Source organism: Neophocaena asiaeorientalis, unplaced genomic scaffold (genome assembly GCF_003031525.2).
Source record: "Neophocaena asiaeorientalis asiaeorientalis breed wild unplaced genomic scaffold, Neophocaena_asiaeorientalis_V1.1 scaffold346, whole genome shotgun sequence".
Lineage (NCBI taxonomy): Eukaryota > Metazoa > Chordata > Mammalia > Artiodactyla > Phocoenidae > Neophocaena > Neophocaena asiaeorientalis.
This window is the reverse complement of record NW_020175400.1, coordinates 1856421-1883585: the sequence shown is the minus strand read 5'-3', so window position 1 is coordinate 1883585 and position 27165 is coordinate 1856421. Positions and strand designations below refer to the sequence as shown.

Sequence of the window (27165 nt, the reverse complement as noted above, 5' to 3'; positions counted from 1 at the left end):
ACATAGTTTGAGAACCACTGAGGAAATCCAACCACCCTGTATCACAGATGGGAAGACTGAGGTCAGCAAGGGGACAGGGCTTACCCAGGATCCCACCGGGAGATGGAGGACATGGCGATGATCAGATACACAGAGGGTTATCATTGCTCCCCATAATTACAAGTGTGCCCTGTTCCCAAGGCAGGAAGAGAAAGGCGTCAGGGACAGACACGCCCAAAGCTGGCTGAGCCCTTGCTGAGTGTGTCTGTCTGTTGTCTGTCTGTTGTCTGTCTGCGCGACATTGAGCGGCAGTGCTAATGTTCCCTTCTCCTCCTGCAGCGATGCCCTCCTAGCCAGCCGCCACGGGATGGAGGGCTTCATGGACTCAGGGACACAGACGGATGCCGTGGTGGTGCTGTCCTTGGCTCAGGCTGCCGTGCTGGGCCTGGTCTCAGAAAATGAGCTCTTTGGAGCCACCATAAGCGCCGAAGCCTTCTACCCGGACCTGGGGCCGGAGCTGTCCGGGGCAGCCATGGGGGAGCCCCGGGCCCCGGGCCCAGATGTCTACCAGCTGGCCTGCAACGGGCGGGCCCTGGAGGAGCCGGCAGAGGAGGAGGTGCTGGAGGTAGAGGCAGCCTTCGAGAAGCACACCCGGCGGAAGACACGGCCGCCCGTGCGGCTGGTGCCCAAGGTCAAGTTTGAGAAGGTGGAGGAGGAAGAGGATCAGGAAGTCTACGAGGTGTCCGTGCCCGGCGACGACAAGGATGCGGGCCCAGCGGAGGCCCCCACCGAGGTGGCCAGTGGCGGCTGCGAGGCCCTGGTGCAGAGCAGCGCTGTCAAGATGATCGACCTCAGCGTCTTCAGCCGCAAGCCCCGGACACTGCGGCACCTGCCTCGAACCCCGCGGCCAGAGCTGGACGTAGGCCCCTTCGACCCCCACTTCCCTGACCCAGCCCGGGACGGCTTCCCCGAGCCCAGCATGGCGCTGCCCGGGCCAGAGGCGCTGCCCACAGAGTGTGGCTTCGAGCCGCCGCACCTGGCCCCCCTGAGCGACCCTGAGGCCCCCACCATGGAGTCCCCGGAGCCCGTGAAGCCGGAACAGGGCTTCGTGTGGCAGGAGGCAGGCGAGTTTGAGGCCGACGCAGCCGGCTCGACGGTGGAACGCCACAAGAAGGCCCAGCTGGACCGGCTGGACATCAACGTGCAGATCGACGACTCGTACCTGGTGGAGGCAGGCGACCGTCAGAAGCGCTGGCAGTGCCGCATGTGCGAGAAGTCCTACACATCCAAGTACAACCTGGTGACGCACATCCTGGGCCACAACGGCATCAAGCCTCACTCGTGCCCGCACTGCAGCAAGCTCTTCAAGCAGCCCAGCCACTTGCAGACACACCTGCTGACGCACCAGGGCACCCGGCCGCACAAGTGCCAGGTGTGCCAGAAGGCCTTCACACAGACCAGCCACCTCAAGCGTCACATGCTGCTGCACTCAGAGGTCAAGCCCTATAGCTGCCACTTCTGCGGCCGCGGCTTCGCCTACCCCAGCGAGCTCAAGGCCCACGAGGTGAAGCACGAGAGCGGCCGCTGCCACGTCTGCGTCGAGTGCGGCCTGGACTTCTCCACCCTGACCCAGCTCAAGCGCCACCTGGCCTCGCATCAGGGCCCCACCCTCTACCAGTGCCTAGAGTGTGACAAGTCCTTCCACTACCGCAGCCAGCTGCAGAACCACATGCTCAAGCACCAGAACGTGCGGCCCTTCGTGTGCACCGAGTGCGGCATGGAGTTCAGCCAGATCCACCACCTCAAGCAACACTCGCTCACCCACAAGGTAAGGACGCCACAGGCCTCCCCAAGCAAGGCCCCGGCCCCTGGGCTCTCCCCCCGCCTCCCGCCGGGGGCTTGGCCCCAGGCCTGAGGCTCTGCCCTCTCCTCCTGCCGTGCTTTCATCCAGTGCTTCCCGAAGCACTGCCTGAGATCTTTTAGGTGGTGAACATCTCTCATTTTTATAGTTATATTTTTTTGATGAGTGTTAGAAAAGAATGTAATTGAAATTAGTTTTTTTAAATAGTAAAACTTGACTCATTTTAAAACTTTTTAACTGAAATGTTTGAGGAACCCCTGCGGGACCCAAGGAGCACAGTTGGAGGAGAATCGCTGATTCTCTATCTCGTGGCTGGGAGGACCGAGGCCGGAGAGAGGCCAGGGTGCCACGGGGAGGTGGATGAGATAGATGGTCAGAAGCTCAGAGGGCTTCCTTTGCTCCTTGTAATTACACGAGTCTATCAAAAGCTGTGTGCCTTCCCTTTAGGAAAATGCTAAATATATTTCATTTTAAAAGGGAATAGATGTGGGCTTCCCTGGTGGCGCAGTGGTTGAGAGTCCGCCTGCCGATGCAGGGGACACGGGTTTGTGCCCCAGTCCGGGAAGATCCCACATGCCACGGAGCGGCTGGGCCCGTGAGCCATGGCCGCCGAGCCTGCGCATCCGGAGCCTGCGCCCCGCAACGGGAGAGGCCACAGCAGTGAGAGGCCCGCGTACCGTAAAAAAAAAAAAGGGGATAGATGTAAGGAAAAATATTTGCTATGGAAAAGTACAATAGGTTCTAGAATATGACAAAATGAAGCAAAGTGGCTTGTGGGGACAGAAGGTGGAGCAACACTGTCCTTTTCCACTGTGTCCCTAGACATAAACTTGACCAGTTCTCCCCTTACCTTCCTCTTCCTTCAGTCCACTGGCCACCCTGCCTTTCAGCCAACGTCACCTCCTTTAAGAGGCTCTTACGTCCAGAAGGGGAATGAGGCCTCTCAGGTCCCACAGTCCCACTCTGGCACTTGTCCTGACCCATGGTTTCCACCCCAGATCCAACCAACTTCACTCTTTGAAGCTGAACATGCCTAGAGCTGCCACTCTCCATAATTGCGGCCTTAGAGACACTCCTGGTCAAACTCATGTCCTTATCTCTCACAGTGGACACTACAGTGAGTAGGGAAGAAACAGCCTGCCAGGCCGAGAATCCAGCCTTTCCCAGCCCTGGGAACTCTTTCTGCTGGAGCAGAGGTGATTCTTAGGTATCATTGCAGGCGCTCCTCATTCAATTGGTGTAGCTACCTAGAGTGTAATGTTAAGAAGGATTCTGAAGCTGAATCTGGGCTCAGCTGTAAAACCAGATGATTGATTCTTTCCGCCTGCGGGGAGTTGGGGGTTGCAGGGGTTGAGGGTGGGGAGAGTGCAAAGTGATAAGTACACGTGCTATATATTTGCCATCTTTCTCCTCTACTAGGAGACTTAAAAATCCCCACAAGTCCACAAAGTGTTAAAGGAGAAATAATACTGTGAAGAAAAGGCAAAAGCAAAAATCAAAGGCTGATAAAATTATCATTATCAGCCTCAGTTTACACATGTGCACACCATCCCAAAGGGCAGGGCCCCTTCGTGGTCATACACACCATCTTCGCTCTGTCAAGCAAGCATACGAGACAGGAGACACAGCCTGTCTGCTGAGAGAAATAGACACGGGAACTGTTAAATTGTAACATGAAACTTTGTACCAAACAAGCAGTTGGGACAGCAGCTGTGACCACAGAAATGTGTCTGTGCCACTGGAGTTCTACTAAATTACTGGGGTTCTAGGAACTTTTGTCCTCACTTTTCTCCCCAGACAATACATTGTGCTTCCTGTGCACACAGCACCCTGTCCTGCTCTGGGGGTCACCTCCAGACCATGGAAAAGCATGTTGACCATCCAAACCAGAGGGTTTTCCCTTGGAATCTTTGTCTCCTGGGGTTGTGTTCCAAAGTCCATCAGTGATAAGAATCACCTGCGGAACCTGTTGGGATTAAAAATTCGTGGGAATTTGAATCTCCAGGGAGGGGCCTGAGAGGCTTTATGTTCAACAAGAGCTACAGGTTGTTCTTATCACAAGAGAAGCTTAGAATACACTCTCAGGGGTCGTGGACGGGCTCCGAGGTTTGAGAAGTCTTTAAATTCTACACAGACCTGAATGTTTTTTCATTTTTCCTGGGGTGCTCATACCTTTAATCATACTCTCAAAGGGGTCTGTGAACCAAAAAGGCCACTGAGAGACAGCATTGAGGTGAAAAATATATACATGCATCTTGATCTCAGGAAGCCGTCCAGGCCCCCAGGCTAAGGCTGTGTCTTCTTGGCCAGAGGCCCCTGGTGCCTGATGTGATGCTGGCTTATAGCAGGTGCCTGGTAAATGGTTGATGAATTAATGAACGAATTAACGTGCAAACGAACACGCTTGCCTCGGTGCCCTGGTACAGACCTACAAATCCACCTGCCCTCTTGGGCAGGAGACAGCAGGTGTATGGGTCAGAACAATAAGACTCAGCCGATCTCTCCCTATCACTGGAATGCTTTCCATAGTAAACGGTTCTTCCCCAACATCCTCCTGGGCATTTCAAACAAGTGGCCCCTGTTTGGAACATCCCCAGGAAGTCATTTCCCAGAAGCACTGACCCTGTGGTACACACACACACGCACGCACTTCCAGAGCCTGTGTCCATTGTGTGGCCCTGACCATCGCTCCCACCCCGCACAGGGTGTGAAGGAGTTCAAGTGCGAGGTGTGTGGCCGGGAGTTCACCCTGCAGGCGAACATGAAGCGGCACATGCTGATCCATACCAGCGTTCGGCCCTACCAGTGCCACATCTGCTTCAAGACCTTCGTGCAGAAGCAGACCCTCAAGACCCACATGATTGTACACTCGCCCGTGAAGCCATTCAAATGCAAGGTACCAGGCCTTCGGGCCCCCAGGTGGGACTTCCCCACGAGTGGCCTCAGCATGACGGCAGCAGCCGGGACCCGGTATGGGCAAGGGAGCCCTGGTTGGGTGAAACTGCCTGGGCTCTGGGGGTTGGGGTGGGCGGTGAGGGTTCAGGTCCTACAAGCTACTGAGGTTGTTTTTTGAGAATTGGAGGAGGGGGTGAAGGTCACGGTACAGCCGCAGGGAAAGAGCCCCGACCCGAGACTCAGTACACCCGGAGATCCGAGCCCTGGGTTTCTGACAGCTTCAGCTCAGGGATCGTGGGGCAGACACACAGGAACGGTGACCAGCAGGGAGTGGCTCAGTCCTCGGCCTCTGGGATCACATAGGAAAGGACGAAGTGAGTGCTTGTCCACAGCCGATGGGATTCCGGCCCAGCCGTGGAGGTAGGAGTGGCTGGGGGTCCGGAGAGCGCGGGTTCCCGGGCTGATGAGGCCGGGTGGGGTGTGTTCCAGGTGTGCGGGAAGTCCTTCAACCGCATGTACAACCTGCTGGGCCACATGCACCTGCACGCGGGCAGCAAGCCCTTCAAGTGCCCCTACTGCTCCAGCAAGTTTAACCTCAAGGGCAACCTGAGCCGGCACATGAAGGTCAAGCACGGCGTCATGGACATCGGCCTGGACAGCCAAGGTGGGTGGGCCACACGCAGTGGACAGAGCAGGAGCGGTACTGTCATGGCACACTCAGGAGTCTCCTGTCCAGTGAGGGGAGTGGGGAGGCTGGCCAGGCCTGAGACCTCATTGGGGTGGGCTCAGGTCTGGAGAGGGAGCACCCTGGAGGGTCACCATGGTGATAATAATGGGATATTTGTGTATACTTCAGAGGACTTACGAGGGCTCACATAAACAATAATAAAAATAATTTGTTGAGTGCTGTGTGCCAGGCCTTTATTAACTCACGTAACCCTCACAGTGAGGTTGGCTCTGTTATTATCGCCATTTTACAGATGCAGACACTGAAGGACAGAGAAGTTAGGTAACTCATGCAAGATCATTACTGAGAGATGACATTTTTTTTAAATGGATGGGAAAGAAAGTAACAAAAGGAAAATTGGCAACTGTAAAGATAAGGGAGAGCCAGGTGAGGTCACAACCCCAAGTACACCATGGGAGGTCCTATGGGCATGCAGAGGGGAGCCCTGAGCTTCCTAGTCGCCAAGGCAAAAAGGGATATACAATCAGTCACATTCTTCATAGTGCCTGCCAAAAAGAATGTAGCCCACATACTCAGGAGAAGTGTCCTTACCTCTGCAGTTGGTGGAGGTTTCATTGGCTGTTGGTTATAACATCCCTACATGTTAGTGATAGCTGCTCCCCTCAACACTGGTCAGTACTGGAAGAACTGTAGTCGCTCTGGCCTCTCATGGGGAGGAGGCACTTTAGAGATCCTCCAGGAAGGAGAAGCCAACCACACTTCAGGAAGGTTCCTTGTATAGTCTGGAGCTATTTGACTTTCTGGTGCTCCTTCTGAGACAAATTAGCTGGGAATGTGCCCCGACAATCACCGGGTGAGTCGACTTGCCATGTGAGGTTACTTTCTAGGAGTCAATCAGATGCTGGGGGATGCTGCAATAACCCTGATTTAGTTTTGGAGCAGTGAATGGCCGGGAGTGTTCTGGCAGAAACAGGTGGCATCAGTTTTCCATTCTGGGTGAGGATGAAACGCTGCTGGCTGCATATAGTTGCTCTGTAGCCCCTTCTTACCCAAAATGTGGTTCTAGGACCAGCAGTACTGGCATCACCTGGGATCTTGCTAGAATTGCAGGCTCCACCCCACCCCAGACTTGCTGAATCAGGCTCTGCGTTTCCAAAAGATCCCCAGGTGATTTGTTTGCACCGGAAAGTTTGAGAAGCATTGAATAAAGTGATGGTTTTCAAACCTGAGCAAGGGAGCATGAGAATCACTCCAGGCTTGTTAAAACAAATTCCTGGGTCCCACCTTCAGAGCTTCTGATTCTGTAGGTCTGGGATAGGGTCGGATCATTTACATTTCCGACAAGTTCCCCAGGTCACACCGAAGCTGCTGGTCAGGAACCTCACTTCGAGAACCTCTGACCTAGACTCCAGAGAACTGTTCTCAAACTTGGCTGCACATTGGAATCACTTTGAGAATTTTTAAAATGCTGATGCCTGAGTCTCAACCACAGAGATTCGAATGTAACTGATCTGGCGTGTGGCCCAGGATCCGGACTTTTTTTTACGCACCCTAGTTCATTCTATGCGCAGTAGAGTTTGAGAGCCAGTACTCTAGTGGACATGCCAGGTAGCTAACCCACCAGGAGGGGCCAGAACAGGACTGGTCCTTTTGGAAGTAGCTGTCCCTGCACACCTCGCTCCCAGGGGGTGGTTAAGGCCTAAGCTGTTTCCACCTGAGGTCAGTGACCAGGGATGCCTAGGGTTGCTTTGTTCCTGATTGTACCAGATGACAGAAAGTAAAGTAGGGATTGGCACGGGAATGGCTGGGGCCCAGGTCCACCCACCACTCACGTATAACCTTGGTCTGAGAAGCTCAGGCTTGACACTTGTGCAGGAGGAAGGCAGCCTACAGTCTAGATGGAACCACCCAATAAACGATAGGACTGTAATTCAGGAGGTAGATCAACATCTTTGTAAAAAATGGTACAGAGTATTCCCTGGGGCCAACCGGACAGGCCAAATAGAGTTAATAAAGGGAGGTTGGGAGGATAACAGAGACCCAGAGGTAGAAATTTTCCCAGGGTCTTTATTTAGCTTGTTTTTAATCAACTATATGGTATGAAGGTGTGGCACTAGGATTTGAGGAAGAAAGTGCCTAGGGGCTATAAGATTTGGTACAGCTGAGGGAACTCCCTAGAGGTCAAGTGGTTAGGACTCATGCTCTCACTGCCCAGGGCCGGGGTTTGATCCCTGGTAAGGAACTAAGATCCCGCAAGCCGTGTGGTGCGTGCGGCCACAAAGAAGTAAATAAATAAAATTTTTAAAAAAAGAGATTTGGTACAGCTGGCCTCATTTTATAAAGTCAGATGCTATGGGCACAAGTAAGAGACACCCCATTCAGACTGGTTTAAACAATAAGGCAATAAATTAAGAAATGATTTGCAGTCCAGGCTGTCTTCAAAGTTGGCTGATTCAGCCCCTCAACAAGGACAGGGTGAGGCTCCCTCTGTCTGTCCACATTATTAGCTGTGCTTTTCCTCATAGTCGCAGAATAGCTGCCAGTGGCCTTTAGGGCAATATGCTTCCTTGTTCACCTCCATTGGAAGAGTAAGAGCCTGCTCTCCTTTGCTCTGTGAAACTAATAAGAACATTCTAAGAACTCACTAGCAGGCCTTTCCTCATGATTCACTGGCCAGAATTGGGTCCCATCCCTAATCCTGAGCCACTCATTGGCAACGAGTGGGATTACCCTTCAACCAGTGGTTCTCAACTGGAGGTGAGTTTGCCCCCCAGGGACATTTGGCCATGTCTAGAGACATTTGGTTGTCACAGCGGGGGCAGTGCTACTGGCATCTCGCTGATAGAGGCCAGGGATGCTGGGAAGCATCCTACAATGCACAGGACAGTCCCCCACAACAGAGAATTATGGCCCAAGATGTTAATAATGCCAAGGTTGGAAAACCCTGCCTTAGACTCATCAGGGCTACCCCTGGGCTGGGGTCCATTTCTCCCCAAACACATTGCATATCCCAGATGGACAGGGGCAGAATGCACACTGGGGCTCAGCCACAGTCCCTGCCAGCAAGACTCCCAGGTCCCCAGGTCACACCCTGGGCCTCCCTCCCTCCATAACTCATTGGAAGGCAGCCCCACCCAAGCTCCTTTGTGGAGTTTTCTATCTGGCTTTTGTTCCAACAGTAAGAGCTTTATAAAAGATTTCAATTTGATAAAATTACAAGAGGCCTCTTAGAATTTTTATCTCGTCGTCTTTGTTAACCTACCTTGAGTGCTTGGCCTTGGAGAGCTAGGCCTGAGGATACCACTGGGTAGAACTGGCGCCAGGTCAGAGGAGAAACAGCTCCCTCCAGCCAAGTAAGGTAGAGTTGCACAGTGGATCAAAACAACAGCACTGCTGGGTGCCCTTTGGCAAGTTGATTAACCTCTCTGAACTTCCTTTTGATCTCCTAAACGGGGTTGCTGTGAGCATTCATGAGATGATATATGTGAAGTGCCTGGCATACAGTAGGTGCCAAACGAGTGGTATTGCAGACATGATATAGTACAGGAGGCTTTCATATGGCAAAGGAGGCTAATGAGTAATGTTGCAAAGAATAAATAAGGGCTTAGTGACTCAGGAGGTGCAAGAGAGGGATGACCCCAAGAGTTCAAGTCCAAGCCTGTACCCACTCGGCACACATTTGAGAAGCCACGGGAGTCGGGGGCCTCCCAGAGCAGGAGGGCAGAGGAGGCAGCTGAGAGTCTTTTGGAAGCAGTGACTGGCAATGACTTCTTTAGTTCTGCTTCCCGTGTGGGAGTGACCACAGGCAGCATCCAGGCCTAACTGTGCCCTCTCTTGCAGACCCCATGATGGAGCTGACGGGCACCGACCCCTCCGAGCTTGACAGCCAGCAGGAGATCGAGGACTTCGAGGAGAACGCCTACGCCTACGCCGGTGTGGACAGCAGCGCCGAGGCCAGCGTCCTCACCGAACAGGCCATGAAAGAGATGGCCTACTACAACGTGCTATAGCACAGGCCAGGCCACCCAGGACGGGGCAAGGAGGGCGTGGGGCGTGGGGGGAGACCCATGTGCTGCAGGCTGCACCTCCTGCAGCTGAAAAACAAGCTACTGCCCCACTGTCCTGAGCCCTCCCTCCCACTCAGTCGTTTGCACCACTAGGGACTTGTAGACCAAATGGAGACTGTACTACTGGCCTCAGCTGTGAACCAGGCACAGGCCCCAGGCATCCTAGAGAAGGAAGGGTAACACGGGAGGCCCAGGTCTGGGTCTCCTTGGCCTGCTGCTGTGGGAGAAATGCAGATGGGGGCCGTCTGGGGACAGGTCACAAGGGCATAGGTTCTCAAGTCTCTCCAGGCCCAGCAGAGCTGGGGCGGCCCGTGTGGGCAGGGCCATCCTGATGGCTCCTCGGGGCTCCTGTCACTGGAGGGAGATCTCTTGAGCCATGTCTTGTTTCTCCTCTGGACCCTCTCCTGCCTCTAGGGATGTTTGAGCTCCTGTGCTAGTCAGCCTTGCCCCCCACCCTTACCCCCCACCAGCCCCTGGGCTGCAAAAAGCCCAGGCCCAGAGCCCATTCCCCCACCCTGTCCATGGACAGCCAGGCAGGGCCCTCTGCCTTCTACCTCCTGGTGCCTCCCGCTCTCTCCTCCAGCCAGGCGTGCATGCAGCCTGGTCCTGGCCTTAGGAAAGCGGGGTGTAGCCCAACCCCCAGCTACCGTCCTCTCCAGCCGACCCCCAGAAGGCTCGCATCTTACAGCCCTGTTTGGAAGTGGGCGTCCCTAAAGTGGATTTCAGCAAACTGTTATCTAGTTCTGTCTCGGAGTGGGGCACCACCCCAGGGTCCCCCGACAAAGCCAGGACATGCCTTGCGTCAGACACACACTAACAAAGACAGATGGAGGCCCCTTGAGCGAGGGGACCGGTGATGGGGTCGTTGGGGACCAAGAGAGGCTGTCCTTAAGGAGGCCAAGGAGGGCCTATGTAGGGGTGGGGGCCTGGAGTTTTCCTCTTATTTAAGGTCTAATAAGTATCCATTTTGAGGATGGGGACAGCCAAGAGTCAGCAGGGTCCCAGGAAGAGCAACATATTTAAAAAGGAAAATGAAGACCATAGAGGGAAAAAAAAAAGGTTTTTTGAGCAAAGGGGGATATTTTGAAGGTAATTTATTTTTCTCCTTTCCAACTCTGTGTCACCTATTATCTTTTCTGATGGAGATCATTTTCTTTTTGCCAGCGGAAGCTTTCTCGTGTGCTGTGTGTGCTTTGTGCCTCCCCAACCAAGAGCAGCGTGGCCTGCCCTGGCGGGACTCGGGCTCGGAAGGCACTGTCGGTCTGGCCCTGGGGCTTCAGCTGCTGGCAGGAAGCCTCCGGAGGCCAAGGCGAGAGGCAGGAGGAGTCAGAGCCCGGCAGGCCGTCCACCCTCTCCCAGCTCCTCGGGCTAGTGACTTGCTCTGCACCACCCAGAGCAGCAGCCCAGGCTGCCGCCCCTGCTCAGCCCACGGTTCGCTCCCTCGCCAGCCCGCTCTCATCTCCTCGGTCCCCGCGCCAGCTCCTGTCCCGGAACTGAAGACTGCAGGCCCAGGGCGGTGAAAGAGCACATTCAGGAATGCTGGGGCACCCAGACGCCCACCCACTCGCCCCCTGCGGCCTCCGTGGAGGGGAGCAGGCAAGGCCATTCCCAGAGGCACAGGAGGTGAAGCCACCAGCTTCAGCCCAGAAACCAGGAAGCGGGGAGCGGCTGGGGAGGGAGGTGCCCCCAAGGCCGTATCCTTAGTGAAGGACCAAGGCAGGCCTCAGGGTGGCTGAGATCAGGACGGAGGGGAGGACAAGGTAGCCTCGGGATCAGGCAGCCAGGTGCCCCTTCCTTCTCTGCTAGAGTTCATGCTAAGCAGCAAATAAGAGGCCTGGGGCTCACGGGAGCCTCGCCCCGACCGTGGCTCTCCAGACCCTGAGGCCCCCCAGCCTCCCAGGTGCCCGCCATGATGACCCTCAGGTGGCAGTGACCCCGTCACTGTAGAAGACATTTTCTCCTGCTGAGCAGAAGCATCATCCCCGCAAACTACCTCTTCCCACAACTTCTTTCACCCCTGGTACCAAAAAGAACCCTGTACCTCCTCTTCTTCCTCTTCCCTGCCAGTGCAGTGGCCTTGGTCTTGGAAACCCATGAGAGACGGTCTGGCCCCCAGGGTGGGGCTCTCCTCTCTGCCCCCAGCCCCGCCATCAGCACCAGCCCTCTGCGAGGTTCAATACTTGAACGCCCCCCATGCCCTGTGCCTTGGACCTGGGGAAGGCTGAGAGAAGGAAGCAGCACAACTCACAATTGGAGCTGGGTGGGCGGTGGTCTTGGCAAGGCTCCGGTCCCCACCCCCCACCCCACCCCAACCTTTTCAAAAGAGGCGTGCAGCCTCTCGGGTGACTTGGAAACTCCTGGACAAATCCCATTCTAACTTATTTTGACGTGTATACAAACCAACTGTTTAGAAATTCCACTTGTGCAAAGCCCTACTGTGTTTTTATGTTCCTGTTTAAAAGAGAAGTTTACTTAGCAATAATTATAAATAAATGAATATTCTTTAGTGAGGTGACTGCGAGTGCTTCTTTCCATGGTTCTTGGGGACCCGGTCCTCACCCCTCCCTCAGAAGGAGCTCCCTACAAGGCTTCCCTCTCTGGGGGCCCAGAGGAGCCCCAGCCCATCCTTTGCACTAGAATGGCCACCTGCAGAGCTCCAAGCCCGTGAGAAAGGGGCGCGGGTCAAGGCCCCAGAATTCCCACCACTCGAAGAGAAAAAGCCGCTTCCCCACCAACAGGCCGCCAGGACAGAAGCCAGCTCCCGATGCCAGACTGGGCTTCAGAGGCTGTGCCTTCTGGGGAGCTGCCAGCCCTTCGTTACTGATGGGGAAGAGGCCGGAAACCTTGAGCTTCCCCCCAGGAGTTGGGCCAGCCAGAGTCATCACGCCAGCTTTTCCTCCTAGAGCGCCAGGAGTCCAGTGATTACTGAGGAAGAGTGGTCTTAGCACAGAAGGCGGCTGTCAGTGGAGGTGGGCAGCTGAAGCCCATCTCAAAGCTACCAAGGCTCCCAGCTATTGGGTTTCAGAATACATGAGAGCCCACCCAAATGTGGGAAATGGACTTTGGGTTGCCAAGTATTTATTTTCTCAAGTCAAGATGACACAACTCGGGAACTCCCTGGCGGTCCAATGGTTAGGACTCCGCGCTTTCACTGCAGATCCTGGTCAGGGAACCGAGACCCAGCAAGCCATGCGGCCAAAAAAAAGACACAACTCTTCCCTAGGACATTTTAACACCAAAAGTAGAACATAATCCCTGAATAAAGGATAGCCCTTTAAATTGGATCTGTTTAGCTTTATAGCAACTTTATAAACTTATTTTTCCAAGTTTTGCCACAGAGTGGTGAAGAAGAACCCAAGTCTGGGACTCACTAGCCTGGACCACATGGGGGCCCCACTCACAGGCCCAGGCCCGAGTCCCAGGCAGCCGTGGCGAAGAGAACTGAGGCGGCCACTGTGTGGGACCTGTTTCAAGGACTGAGAAACAGGCAAATAAAGAGGTCTGGGCACGTTTAGAAAGTTAAAACTATCAAAGAAAAAAATATATATATATAACCGTACTCTATTGGAAGTGACAATCTCAAAATGGAAAAGAGGATACAGAAGCCAGGTCGTGCTAGGAAATTCCAGGGAACCCACAGGTCTTCTGCCTGGTCCCCTCCCCCCGGTGGCCCCCTGACTGGACAGAGGCCTGCTGTGACCCAAGGCACCCCGGGCAGCCCCTGGGGGAATCCGCCAGCCCTTTGAGGGCTTCTGCCTCTAGGCCCCAGCTGCCTCCTTCCCCTCAGGGACAAACACAGCAGACTGTTTTGTGAAGAGCTTTTTAGTAGCTAAATATGGCACCATGTGTTCCGAGGGCAATATAAATTACAGTATGCAAAACATACCACTGGCTGAGGTAAAACACACTGTTCCTGCCTCATGTCACCATGAGGGGAAACACACAGATACTTTTAAAAACATCTTGCTTATAAAAAAGAGTGTCCCCTAGAAAGGTCTCCAAAGAGGGGTTGTGAGGCTCACCCTCCGCTGCGGGGGCGTGTCGGGGTTAGGGGGGACCTGTGGCCACCCGCTCAGCCCCAGCCTGGCCGCCACGGCAGCCAGCAGCGCTCCCACCCGCTACTGCTGGCCCAGAGCTTTGTCCAGGTTGCTCTTGATGGTGTCCAGGAAGTCCGAGGTGTTCAGGAAGTGCTCGTTCAGCTTCACACTGCCAAGAGAGCACCTGCACGTGAGGGCCGCTCCAGCCCGGCCCTCCCAGGGCAGAGCCTGAGCTCAGGCATCCGGACGGCAGCCCCCTCATGCGGTCATGGGGAGGTCTACAGGCCAGAGGCACCTGGAGCCAACGGTCAAGAGGCCACGGCAAACTCGGCAGGAACCCAGTAAGGCCTGTCTTTGCTTTCCCAGGTGACTGGGCAACTAGGTACAAGCTCTCTGGGAGAAGCTGGGAGATGGGTGCAGCGGGGGATGGAAACATTCTGAGCAGCAAGCCTCAGGGATGGGGACCCACTCACTGCGCCTGGTGTGCGGAGGCTGGCCCGAGCCATCCCCCAGGGCCATGGACCTGTCCTGCCCCCGGCAGCTAAGTTAACTCAGGAGGAGGCCTCTAACAAGGACCCTGGGCTTCTTTCCACCTGACCTCGAGGTCCCAGAAGGCCAGCCCTGCCCTCTACCCCAGGCCACCCACTTGCTGAGGCCATGGATGCAGCCCGCCAGGTCCTTGGTCATGGCTCCACTCTCCACTGTCTCGACACACACCTTCTCCAGGGTCTGGGCAAACCTGCAGGGGACAGGGCAGAGTGAGACCCCAGCTGTGCGGAGCCAGGGCCCATAACCTGCCCAGATCCGGCTCAGGCGCTCCCTCTGCACTCACCTGATCAGGTCCTGGTTTCCGTCCAACTTCCCCCGGTGCTCCAGGCCACGCGTCCAGGCAAAGATGCTGGCGATAGGGTTGGTGCTGGTAGGCCGGCCCTGGGGGAAGGGGTCGCAGGGGGATGAAGAGCCAACCAGCCAACAAGAGGGCCACCTGGACACAGCTGCCCACCTCTAGACTGACAGGACCAGGCCCGTGCTCCCAGCCCTCAGGGCCAGTGGGCTCGGGCCCCAGGGGCAGATGGACATGAGGCCATGGTCCTCGCACTCACCTTCTGGTGCTCCCGATAGTGGCGCGTGACCGTCCCATGAGCAGCCTCAGCCTCAATGGTCTTCCCATCCGGGCAGATCAGCACGGACGTCATCAGGCCAAGGGAGCCAAAGCCTGGAAAGTAGGAGACATCCTCTCGGTGCCGGCACCTTTCCTCAAGCCACTGGGGTTGAGCCCACCTGCCCTCCAGCTGTTGTAGCTGCTTCCTTGCTATGTCTCCACCCACCCCCACCTATAACTGGGAGAACAGAGACTGTTTCAGGCTTGTCTGCTCTTGTCCTGGGTCTCCAGGGCCCAGTACAGGGCAGAGGGGCCCTCAGAGGTGGCTGTCATCAGCCTGTTAGCATAATTCTGCATCCCCTACCTCCAGGTGCCCCAGAGTCTATGGCTCCCCCAGGGCATAAGATCCCCCAAAATTCTGCCCACCCACCCTGGCTGGTGACCAGGAGGCTCATTCAAGCAGAAAGAATAAAGCCTGCAGCCAGCTGTTTCACAGTGATCACTTTATCTGCTCTTTCAGGCCACTTTAAAGCTTTGTGATTTATTTCCAAGTTTTCCCAAAACCAGATGTCAACCTTTTCTGTGGCCAAGGTCTCCTAGTTTTCAAAAGCACCCCCACAAGCACCAAAGTAAGAATTCTGAATGCCCAAGAAAGAAAAAGTGGGCAACTTCTACAGGAAAATTATTTGCTGTTGGGGCAGAGGAAGGGGGAATCCCTTCTCCATTTGCACCTGGGACCTTCACACTCACCAATCTTCATACACTTAAGGGTACCTTTCACACCTTTCTCTTGTCTGCTAGGGCTTTTCATGCTCCCATCCTAGATGGGAATTGTTCCAGTGAGAGGATCACACCAAACTTTTCAAAATAAAGTCAAAGGTTTTTATAAAGCACTGAGACCCTCTGCCTTTTCATCACAACCTGCCGTGGGCTTCACTTTCCTCCTTATCAGGAGCTAGACCTCGCCCCCTCTCACAGAGCCTGGTTTCTCTTCCACTCGCTATGGATACATGTTGCCTCCTCCCACTATCTTTCCTGCTCTCATTCCCAATACAATTGGGCTATTTTTTTCTGTTCTTCCCTAACGGCTTCACGCAGGCTTTCTGCTGCAACCCAACTTGTGTTTCAGGATGCTCTGGGGCCTGGGGGTTTGCATCATCCCCAATTTTCTCCTACATCCAAAAGGTTTACTGTGCAAAACAAATTCTCTGTAATTTAAAAAGCATCCGGTAGCGCTTACTCCCCTTTTTCTACTAGAGCCAAACCTAGTCCAAACCTGGAGCCAAGCAGAGTCACTTGGCCCTTTCATGGACAGGAACAACCTCGGGGCTAACACATCTAGCCCTTTAGCACCTGAATTCCTATGTCCTCCTTCCTCTGGAACGGCAGCCTTAGTAATACCCCAGTCCAAAGCTAACTTAGGATCCTTCCTCACTCAGACACCAGGGAGCCCCTGGCCCCTGCTGTCCACAGGAGCCCCTGAAATGAGCAGGCAAGCCCCAGTCCTGCTGCTCCGCTAGAGAAGTGTTCTCCCCAAAGGAGAAAATCCCCCCAGCTAGGGAAAATCAACAGTCCATCCCCGCAGGGAGCAGGTGCTGCCAGTGTACCCTGGGCCAGGATGTCTGATTGCACGTCTCCGTCGTAGTTCTTGCAGGCCCACACAAAGCCGCCCGAAGACTTGAGGACCTGAGCCACCATGTCGTCAATGAGGCGGTGCTCGTACCAGATCTTATTCTTGTCGAACTCGGTCCTGTAGTGCCTGGGAGCAAAAGGGCCTGTTGTGGGGAGAGGGCGGGAGGCTGACAGGTTGGGGATCCCTCCCTGAGCCTCAGAGCTGAGACAGATGCACTGGGACAGCCATCTCCCTGGGTGGGTAAGGGCAGCTGAGGGGACAGGGAAGAAGGGCCATGGCGTCCCTGGGAAGTATTAAAGGGAGAGGCCATTACTTCTCAAAGATCTCCTGGAAGATGTCCTTGAAGCGCCCGTCATAGGCTTTCAGAATGGTGTTCTTGGTGCTCATGTAGAGTGGCCACTTCTTCTGGATGGCATACTGGAAGCAGCTGTGCGCAAAACCCGAGATGGACTGCAGGGAGAGAGAGGTCCCTGGTGTGGTCCCCCAGGGCGGGCCCAGGCCCTAGGAACGGCATCCCTTCCCTCCACAGGACCCTCGCAGGCAGCCGGGGTTAACCCAGACTCCCTGGAGTGAGCATCTGTTGTTTCTACTGGCCCAGCATCCCCCTCCCAATTTCTGGGACGAAGTAGCCCCACCAACTGCTTTGGAAAGCTACCACCCTCCCCACTTCTTAGACCATATGGCTGGGGTGGGGCTAATGCCCTCAGCCCACCTGCCCGTCTCTAGACTTGATAGTGTGTTCTGGGCTTATCCAATCAGAGCCCTTCCTTCCCTGGGCCTCCATGATTGGCTCAGAGATGGCCATGTGACCCAGGCCTGTACTTTTGCTGGAATCATAAGCAAAAAGGCTCTTTTCCGGGACTTCCCTGGTGGTCCAGTGGTTAAGACTCCGCACTTCCACTGCAGGGGGCACGGGTTCAATCCCTGGTCCGGGAACTAAGATCCTGAATGCCACAGCGCAGCCAAAAAAAAAAAAAAAAAGGCGGGGCTCTTTTCTGATAGGGTAGCCAGGCTGGCAGCGATAAGCCTGGAGCTACTGGTGGCCATTTCTTCACAGCCTGAGAGTGAGCCCAACCACAGAGGAAAGGAAAGCCAAGAGATGGGGGTAGGGAGGGGAAGAAGTGCTTACCCAGTTTGCTGTAAGCCAAGAGCTAACAACCAATATGCCCCCAAGGACGCACCCGAGAGGGAGTGCAGGAATGGTGGGGAGCACAAGCACCTGGCTGGGCGGGAGTGGGACAGCCCTCCACACCGGGCCCACTGCAGGGCCCTTGGACACACCTAAGATGCATTTGCTCTCAGGCCTTAGACCTTCAGGCCACCGATGCAGGAATAGTCAGAACCACCAACCTGATGTGGCTGGAGATGGAGAGACAGGCGTAGGGGAGGGAGCCGGGGAGCCGCTGCTCACCTCATCCGTGTTGTACATGCCCATGCCCACGCCACCGGCGGGGAAGCTGTACACCTCCCACTCCTTAGCTCCGCTGCCGTCCTTTGGGGTGAAGACGATCTTGAATGTGCCAGCCCGGTCAGCCACAAAGTCTGTGGCCTTGTACTGCAGAGGTGAGAGGGTGGCTCAGGCCAAGTGCTCCAGATGCGGGACCCAGGCCCTTGGAGCCCCAGTCCCACCGTGGCCGACCTGGTCGCCGTGGGCGTGCCTGCCGATGGTGATGGGCTTGGTCCAGCCAGGGACGAGGCGTGGGATGTTTCTGCAGATGATGGGCTCCCGGAAGACAGTCCCCCCGAGGATGTTCCGGATGGTTCCATTGGGACTCTTCCACATCTTCTTCAGCTTGAACTCTATGAGGACAAAGATGAAGTGGCCCCACTGCAGCCCCCACCTTCCAACCAGAATTTGAACCCCAAGCAAGAACAAGGATGGGGGTCCTAAAAATCATCTGGGGGGAAGCAGCAGCAGAGTCTAGAGTGTGCACGTGGGCTCCCGAATCAGATTTCCTGTCCTCAAGGTCCAGCTGTGGCACCAACTCTGACTGTCAGCCTTAGGCAAGTGGCTGAACTTAAGCCATAAAATGAAATTGCTGATAAAACACCTGGCCTTTTGGGTTGTTGTGAGGATTAAATGCATGCATGTGTAAAGTACCTAGAACAGTGGCTGGCACATGGTAAGAGCTCTGTTATTTTATATATATACATATATATATATACATACATACATATATATACATAGATATATATATATATACACATATATATACATATATATATATATATATATATATATATATATATATACACTTTTTTTTTTTGGCTGCACCAGGTCTTAGTTGTGGCACGCGGGATCTTCGTTGCCGCATGCAGGATCTTCAGTTGCAGCATGCAGGAGGATCTTTAGTTGCGGCATGCATGTGGGATCTAGTTCCCTGACCAGGGATTGAACCTGGGCCCCCTGCATTGGGAGCATGGAGTCTTAGCCACTGGACCACCAGGGAAGTCCCCTCTGTCAGTTATTATTATTCCCACATCACACTTGGACGTAGCTGTCTGATGAACCTGGCAGTGTACGGCCTCACTCCAGATGCTCTGGTTCTAGCCCCAGCACTGCCACTCACCGCTGGGTTCAGCCTAAATTACTAAGACTGTGACCCTCTACTTCCTTGTCCATAAAGTGGGGATGTATGAATCCCAGGGTTCAGGAGAAATCAAAGAAAACCAGCTGAAAGAGCTTAGCACTAAAATGATTCCATACCCTGAGGTCGGGAACAACCTGCATGACAGGAGGAGGCCTGCAGAGTTTGGAGATGTCTTGAAGGTTTCCTTAAGGCCCCTCATACTGCAGGAAGTGGGGAGACAGAACTCTGCAAGTTCTGAAACTACCCTTTCTTGAATTTCCCAAACCCAGATCCTTTACCCACACACTGGTGCCATTTCATGGAACCCTTGAGAGCAGCCCCCAGAACCGAGGACCAGCGGCCTGTCCAAGCGTGGTGGGGCACCTCTCTGAGACCGCTCCACGGCCACAGAGGCAAAGGGCAGACCTGCAGTGCCAAGACAGTGGCGGGACACGAGGGATGTTCCGAGCCTCTGAAGGACACAGGCCTGACACCCAGCACTACCCTGGACAGAGGTGGCCCCAGAGTCTCTCTGTAAACCTGCCTGCAAAGCAGTCCAGGAGGCCAGGGGGGCAGGCTGCCCAAAGAGGCTGTCCTCACTGTGACAGTGTCAGCATCAGCTCTGTGACCAGTGACATCCACACTGGCCAGAGCCACACAGCACAGCAGAAACACCACCAGCCTGGGAGCAGGGGACACAGACCCTGGCCCCAGCTTTGCCACCCCCAACTGTGGAACCTAGGCCAGCCCTCAACCTCCCCTCCCCAGCCTCCTCCACAGGAACCTTGGAGGCTCCGCTGTGTGCTGGGCATTCGCAGGGAGACCAGGGTCACGTCCCAGTCCCCACTGTCCCAGCCGCCCGCCCCCGCGCCCCTCGCACCTTCCACACGGGCCTCGTCAGGGGTGATGGTGGCACACTTGACAGCCACGCTGTACTTCTGGGTGGCCAGCGCGGAGTCGATGGTGACCTGATCATTGGTCTGGTCACGGTTTGGGAGCCCCAGGTCAAAATACTTGAGCTGGACGTCCACATTGGGCAGGATGAGCTAGAGACAGACGGCCGGGGCCTGGCATCAGCCCAGATGACTGTGACTCAGGGGCATGTGGGGACGGTGGCAGGGGACACCCCGTCAGGGCAGGGAAGAGGAAAGGCCAGCGGTGGGCTGGCCAAAGCTGGCAAGCGGCCGGGGCTCTGGAGAGAGGCCGGCAGACCAGGCTGCAGCCCCTCAGAGGGCTCATCCCCTAGCGTGGACCACACACCCCCTGCAGTGGCCCATCAGTTCAGCCAAACCCCAACTCCAAGTGCATCTAGGGTTCTCTATACAGCGGGTTCCCTCTTCTTCCCCACTCAGAAGTGGTGATTCTCAACCTTCTTCTTGGGGACAGGCACATGGACAATGTGCTCTCCCAGGCAGACCCAGCCCACAGCGACTTTGGAGAAGTCAAGCAGCCACCCTGGGAACTGTCTGCCATGGTGGCTCAAACGTATCACTGTCCTCCAACAGACCCCACACCACGACTCGCGATGACATCCTTGAACCGCTAAGGAAAGGTTAATGATGTGGTCCTCCCGCACTCCGGCCCTGTTCTTCTCTCACTCCCTCAATGATGCACATAGGAATGTAGGAGATCAAGATGATATATTCAACTATACTCCAGTAAAAAATAAATTAAAAAAAGGAAAAGAAGAAATTCCCGAAGGATAGTCAATTCATGCTGAAACACGAGTTTGAAAAAAACAAAACAAATGAAAAAAACAAAAGAACGACATGATACAGGGTCAGGCTTGAATCTGCACACATTTTTGAAAACATGCTGGCTTTGGCACGAGCACGTGACACAGATGGCTGAGGACAGTCCCCTGCCTGACGTCATAAGAGCCATGAGTGGTCTGGACATGACAGAAGGATGGATGGAAGGGGAAAAACAGGACTGTTCCTGCCCACCAGGGTGACGGGTGAACCCTGGGGACCCGAAGTGGGGACTGAACACTGAGCCCGGCCGGCCGTGTGGAAGACCGCCCACTTCGGGAGGGAACTACCTTCTCCTTGATGAACTGCCAGATAATACGGGTCATCTCATCGCCGTCCATCTCCACCACTGGCTTCGCCACCTTGATCCTCTTGTCGGCATCTAGGACCAGACACACATAGCACATCACACCCCTGGGGAGGCTGGTGGGGGAGCCCCTCTCCTCTCTGGCCAGACCCACCCTTCACCATGGAGGGAGGAGTGTCAGCCAGGGCCCAGCTGCCCAGCATTCACTCCCCCTCCTGCAGGAGCAGCTCCAGGATCACCCGGGGGAGCTGGATCCCCCGCTGAGTCTGGCCAGCTGGGACTAGCCAGATGCCAGCCTGGCCAGTCAGATCCTTTCTCCTGGAACCTGACAGCAGAGGAGACCAACACAGAGAATGACAGCCAGCTGGGGTCACCTTGTCAAGCAGCAAGCCGGGCAGAGGTTGCCTTCGGCTGCTGCCACCCAGTTCCCAGTTCCAGGGTAGCCTGGAATCCCCTCTTGTCCAATCCCTGCAATTCTATGAGCTACCCTGTGTCCTTCCAAAAACTTCCTCTAACGGTTGCTTGCAACCTGAGAGCCTGACTAACATGAAATGAGCAGGGAAACTGTATAGATCACCTCCCATGGGCCTGAGGGTGTACCACAGCCTTCACATTTAATCCTCTGAACCACCCCCAAGGGGAGTACAGTAAGTCCCCTACATACGAACCTTCAAGTTGTGAACTTTCAAAGATGCGAACGTGCGTCCGCATGTCCAATCACGTAAGTTAGCTCATGTGTCTGGTGTACATTGTCACATGCTCGCATCCTCTACAAGTGGGTGTGCTTTTCTGTACTTTACTGTACAGTACTGTATAGAGGGCAGTAGTACAGCATCTTTATTTCAAGCCCAGGATGTGAATGAGTGAAACTGCCGCTTGCCCTCCGTCTCCTATTGCTGCCGACCCTTCAGCTCTACCATCTCCCACCTCCTCTCCCTCCTCCAGTCAGTAACTTCTTGCCTGTTCACTCGATGCCAGCCCCTGGATGCCAGCTGTTGTACTGTGCTACCATACTTTCCAAGGTACTGTACTGCACTGCAAGATTAAAAATGTTTTCTTTATTTTTTGTGTGTTTGTTTGTTTTTTTATGTATTATTTGTGTGAAAAGTATTATAAACTTATTACATTACAGTACTATAGAGCCGATTTTGTTAGTTGGGTACCTTGGCTAACTTTGTTGGACTTATGAAAAATTGGACTTAGGAACGCCCTCTCTGAACAGAACTCATTCATATGTAAGGGACTTACTGTATCATTATCTCCACTTTAAATGTGAGGAAATTAAGGCTCAGAGAGGTTGTCAGCTCACTGCCAAAGCTCACACAGCTTGAAAACAGCAGATCCAGGAAGATCCACACCTTCCTTGATGGGCACCTGGGAATGGAATGCAGAAGCCCTGATCCATGCAGGCTCAGGTCCGCCAGTCCTGCCAGAGATGCATCAAAGGACTGGACGAGTGACTGATCCAGGCCCAGGGAGATGGTGGAGGAGGAAATAGGAGCTGGTGGAGGCTCTTCAAGGAAAGTCTGACTCATGAGAAAAACCATCAGTCTGGGAAGTGAATTCCAAACAAAACTCAAGAAAATCGTCCACGGGACTTCCCTGGCAGTCCAGTGGTTATGACTCCGTGCTTCCAATGCAGGGGGCACATGTTCGATCCCCTGTCGGGGAACTAAGATCCCACATGCCGTGGGGTACAGCCCCCCAAAGAAGAAAGAAAATGGCCTGTCCAATTTATCAGTGCAGGCTGCCATGGGTGAAGCTTATTGACCCTTAACCTGCAGCAGGGGCACCCAAGCACCAGCACGTGCCTCTGGCCACAGCCTTGGAAGAAACAGCAGCTGAAGAGCACGGCAACAAGATCTATGTGAAACCTACGACCCCGCCTCAGTCACCCCAGGCAGTGTCACCTTCTGCAGAACCCAAGATCTATGTGAAACCTACAACCCCGCCTCAGTCACCCCAGGCAGTGTCACCTTCTGCGGAACCCCAGATGAAAGCAGGGCCCTGTCCCCAAAGGGGCCCTGCTCAGCCCTTTACGTAGGGCCCATTTAGTCTTATGTTACACACAATCCTTACAGATGTAGCTATGGGTCTTTCAACTCACCGAAGATTAGACACAGCAAATCAGAAGAGGGGACAGGATGAAAAACCCAAGTGACATCTGCTAGGCTGACAGCAAGGGACAGAAGCCTGTGAAAAGCAGGCCTAGAAAAATGAAGAAGCATGGCTACCTAGGCTCATGAAAACAAAAGGGACCAAAGCCCAAGAGACCCCAAACACATCACTGTCCTACGAAACACACCACTGCCATGACTCATGATGACATCCCAACCCGCGAAGAAAAGGGGGAATTATGTGCAGCAGGATAACTCACTTTCCAAAGATGTGCAAACAGATTTTTTTTCTTCTTAATCTAAAAGGGAAGAAAAATGAGACCCAGGAAGCATGGCGTGTGTCAGGGTCAGGATAGGCCTCATCTGTGTCCCAGGGCCCTGGCTCAAGTGCAGCCTCTGGACGCCCTTGTGGGCCATATGTAGAGAAGCAGAAAGCAAACACAGACTCAAAATATTTCATTCCCCAGAAAACATGGTGGACACGGCTGACACCGCTTCAGCTCTTCCCAAGATGCAGTGGGGACTTTGGACCCAAGCTACTAAATTCCTTCAGCATTTCTGGTCTAAAGCTTGAGTGGAAAGGGCTTTAGGACCTGCAGAAAGTCTGTTGGGCTGTTGCGAGCTAGCTTAGTTTTTAGGAGCATCTTCTATGAGTTAATGTGATGAGAGCCAATCAATTTTTTTTTTTTTTTAATGTACCAAGCCTACGGTAATCAAGTTCCCTAAGTAGAGATCCATTTGGGGCCAGTCCTAAAGGGTTCAGCCTCAGCCTGGGCTCTGCTCAAGCTTTGGGGTTCAGGCACAGCAGCTGGTGTCTTTGGACACCACACTCCTCGATGGGGGAGCTCAATATCAAGATCACAGCAGGCAGCCTTCCCAGCTGTGTATGCAGGTGTCAAACCCTCAGAGACCACAGGGCCCACTTATTTACAACCAGGTGCTAAGGGTAAGCACCCCTTCCTGAAACACCTAAACACAACAATGCCTGTCCTCAAAGAGTGAGTATGGAAGGGAAAATCTATCAGTAATGGAGAGAGAAAGCAGCGCTGTTATCAAAGTCAGGTGTGCAGCCTCCCTCAAAGCAACTACCCAGAGGAGCTGAGGACTGGGGGCAGTGATGTGAGTCATAGCAGCAGAGGCTCATTTTGTTTGGCCCAGGTCGTAGGGGTTTTCTTTAATGTTGATTGGTGACCAAGGCTTAAAAATCAGGCAATTTCAATAACAACAAAAAAACAAATAACCTGATTAATAAACGGGCAAAGGACTTGAATAGATATTTCTCCAAAAATGGTCAATACGCTCATAAAAAGATGTTCAATGTCACTAATCATTAGGCAAATGCAAATCAAAACTGCAATGAGATACCACTTCACACCCATTAGGATAGCTACTATCAAAAAAACCCAAAAAACAAAAGACCAAAAAACATAAAGTAACAAATGTTGGTGAGGATGTGAAGAAACTGGAACCCTTGTGCATTGCTGATGAGAATGTAAAATGGTACAGCCACTATGGAAAACAGTATGATGGTTCCTCAAAAAAATTAAAAAATAGGGCTTCCCTGGTAGCCCAGTGGTTGAGAGTCTGCCTGCCGATGCAGGGGACATGGGTTCGTGCCCCAATCCAGGAAGATCCCACATGCCGCGGAGCGGCTGGGCCCGTAAGCCATGGCCGCTGAGCCTGCACGTCCGGAGCCTGTGCTCCGCAACAGGAGAGGCCACAACAGTGAGAGGCCCGCGTATCCCCAAAAAAAAAAAAAATATATATATATATATTTGTATACCCATGTTCATAACAATTATTCACAATAGCCAAGATGTGGAAGCAACCCAAGTGTCCACCAACAGATGAATGGATAAACAAAATGTGATATGAACCTTCAAGAGGAGAATAGGACTCTGGGAACTAACCCAGGAAGTTTAAGAAAAACTTTCCTCCAAAAAGTTAAACTATGTTCATGATTCCAAATTTTTTTTCCAAAACTGGGCTGCCCACCACTTCAACATGGATGTACTTGCTTTGAAACTAAAAAAGGAAGTGCTTCCATGTTTTAGTGATGGATCTGGACCTACCTCAATAGCTTTTGCCGCTTGTTCTTTTGCTTCAAACTCCACAGAGACAAATTCCCCTTGGATCACCAGTAGACTTATAATGTGGTATACTTATATAAACAACATCACCACCTTTTCCAAATACTTTGTTTGTTTGTTTTTTTGAGCAGAAGATCTTTTAATTAAAAAAGCTTCTGTTATTTTTAATTACATGCATTATTACTTTTGGTAATTACAATGCAGTTAAACAGCAACAGAGACTTATTTAACCCATTCAGTCAAACTGTGGACCTCATAAGCTGTAACACCTAAAACAATTCTCTATCAGCATATGATAAAAACTTAAGGTGCTTGCTCCTATGGACACTTTATGTATTACCCAAATACTTTTTCAATCCAGCTGTGATTAACATTTTTGGGAAATAACTCATGATAAATTAGAAACAGTATTAAATATGTAAGGATTTAATAACTATATCACCTAAGCTTTTCACAATTCCTATACCTTACTCAGAAGGTCAATAGATTTTAACTTGAATATTTTTTTTAATGTGCTATATACAGACAATGGGATCTTATTCAGCCTTAAAAAGGAAGGAATGCTGACACACTCTACAACATGGAAGAACCGTGAGGGAATTCTGCTAAGTGAAACAAACCAGTCACAAAAAACCAAATACTGTCTGATTCCACTTATATGAGGTACCTAGAGTGGTCAAAATTATAGAAACAGAAAGAAGAATGGTGGTTTCCAGGGGCTGGGGGGAGAGGAGGAAGGGTAGTTGTTTAATGGGTACAGAGTTTCAGTTCTGCAAGATGAAAAAGCTGCGGAGATCATTGAACAACAGTGTGAATGTATTTTACACTGCTGAACTGCACACATAAAAATGATTAAGATGGAAATTTTTGTTATGCATTTTTTACCACAATAAAAAATAAGAAATTAAAAAATTCTTTAATGTTTAATTTAAACCAGTCCCCCCACCAAAAGAAAAAAAAAAACCGAGAAGATTTTACATAAAAATCCAGTCCCTCTTGAAGAATGAGTCGCTTCGTCCCACTGAGCCCACGCTCACTCCTGGCAAGGATGAAGGATGGGCTGGTATGAGGACAGCCTCTCGCTCCATTCCAGGCCTGCCACGTGCCCTCCAGAGTGCCCCAAGGCATCGGAGTTTGAGACCATGTCTGTTGTTTAGCCACTATGGTGGAGATATCCACACCGTCTGCCCCTCTCTGGGAGACAAGAGGTGACAGGTTACCTGAAATTCAAAGAACAGTGGCTGGGCCTCCCTGAAGGCCTACTAGGGACAGCCGCCATGATCTCTTCAGATGACAGGCTGCACAAACACTGTCCTCTTGGCCAGGGTGTGGGATGGAATTATATCAGTCACAAGAAGCCCATTAGGCCAACTCCTAGCACCGAATACCAAGTAAGGATTTCAAAACCCATCCCCAGGGACTTCCCTGGTGATGCAGTGGATAAGACTCCACGCTCCCAATGCAGGGGGCCCAGGTTTGATCCCTGGTCAGGGAACTAGATCCCACATGCATGCTGTGACTAAGAGTTTGCATGCCACAACTAAGGAGCCTGCATGCCGCAACTAAGGAGCCCTGGAACCGCAACTAAGGAGCCCGCCTGCCACAATTAAGACCCGGCACCACCAAATATATAAACATTAAAAAACAAAAACAACAAAACCATCCCTGTTTCAGTATCTACTTGCTGCTCAAGTAAGTAGACCTAGCCTCCAGGCTAGAGGTTCCTCCCAAGACAGTCACCCCTTCACCCCCCTGTCTACTTAACTGAACTGCTTTCATCACATTCCTACCCATGCTGCTGTCAGCAGAAGAGAGGCTGCTCAGCCAGCATGGCCCAGAAGAATGTAGGGGGAAGCCCCCAATTCCAGAGGGCTCAAGAAGGCAGGGCAGCAGTTCTGGAAGAGGCTCTAGTATTTTCTTTGGTGTCATCCTTCACTCCTCCCTTTCTCTCACACCCACATCAAAACCATCAAAAAAACTCTACTGGCTCTTCCGTCAAAATTCATCCAGAGGGCTTCCCTGGTGGCGCGGTGGTTGGGGGTCCGCCTGCCGATGCAGGGGACACGGG

At 53.0% G+C, this 27165-nt stretch overlaps 2 protein-coding genes across 5 annotated transcripts in view; one reads left to right on the top strand and one right to left on the bottom strand.

Annotated features, from left to right (window-relative positions):
* ZNF710 (zinc finger protein 710) overlaps positions 1–11060 on the top strand; it is a 65288-nt gene extending 54228 nt beyond the window's left edge. For 3 of the 4 annotated variants that reach the window (XM_024766465.1, XM_024766463.1, XM_024766464.1), the window contains 4 exons: positions 319–1807; positions 4545–4736; positions 5225–5399; positions 9264–9433. In XM_024766465.1, coding sequence (XP_024622233.1) covers positions 347–1807; positions 4545–4736; positions 5225–5399; positions 9264–9433 — 1998 coding nt within the window. In that variant the 5' untranslated portion in view covers positions 319–346. Of the gene's footprint in view, positions 1–318; positions 1808–4544; positions 4737–5224; positions 5400–9263 lie in introns of all 4 variants that reach the window. The other variant, XM_024766462.1, reaches the window with a different exon arrangement.
* Positions 11061–12982: 1922 nt separating this feature from the next.
* The window catches only part of IDH2 (isocitrate dehydrogenase (NADP(+)) 2), a 21709-nt gene continuing 7526 nt past the window's right edge, over positions 12983–27165 (bottom strand). The window contains exons 2-11 of the mRNA XM_024766466.1: positions 20874–20965; positions 19713–19878; positions 17902–18062; positions 17674–17817; positions 16576–16712; positions 16237–16388; positions 14631–14743; positions 14360–14457; positions 14174–14266; positions 12983–13696 (exon numbers count right to left, since the gene is read on the bottom strand). Of these exons, the coding sequence (XP_024622234.1) occupies positions 13609–13696; positions 14174–14266; positions 14360–14457; positions 14631–14743; positions 16237–16388; positions 16576–16712; positions 17674–17817; positions 17902–18062; positions 19713–19878; positions 20874–20965 (1244 nt within the window). The 3' untranslated portion in view covers positions 12983–13608. The remainder of the gene's footprint in view (positions 13697–14173; positions 14267–14359; positions 14458–14630; positions 14744–16236; positions 16389–16575; positions 16713–17673; positions 17818–17901; positions 18063–19712; positions 19879–20873; positions 20966–27165) is intronic.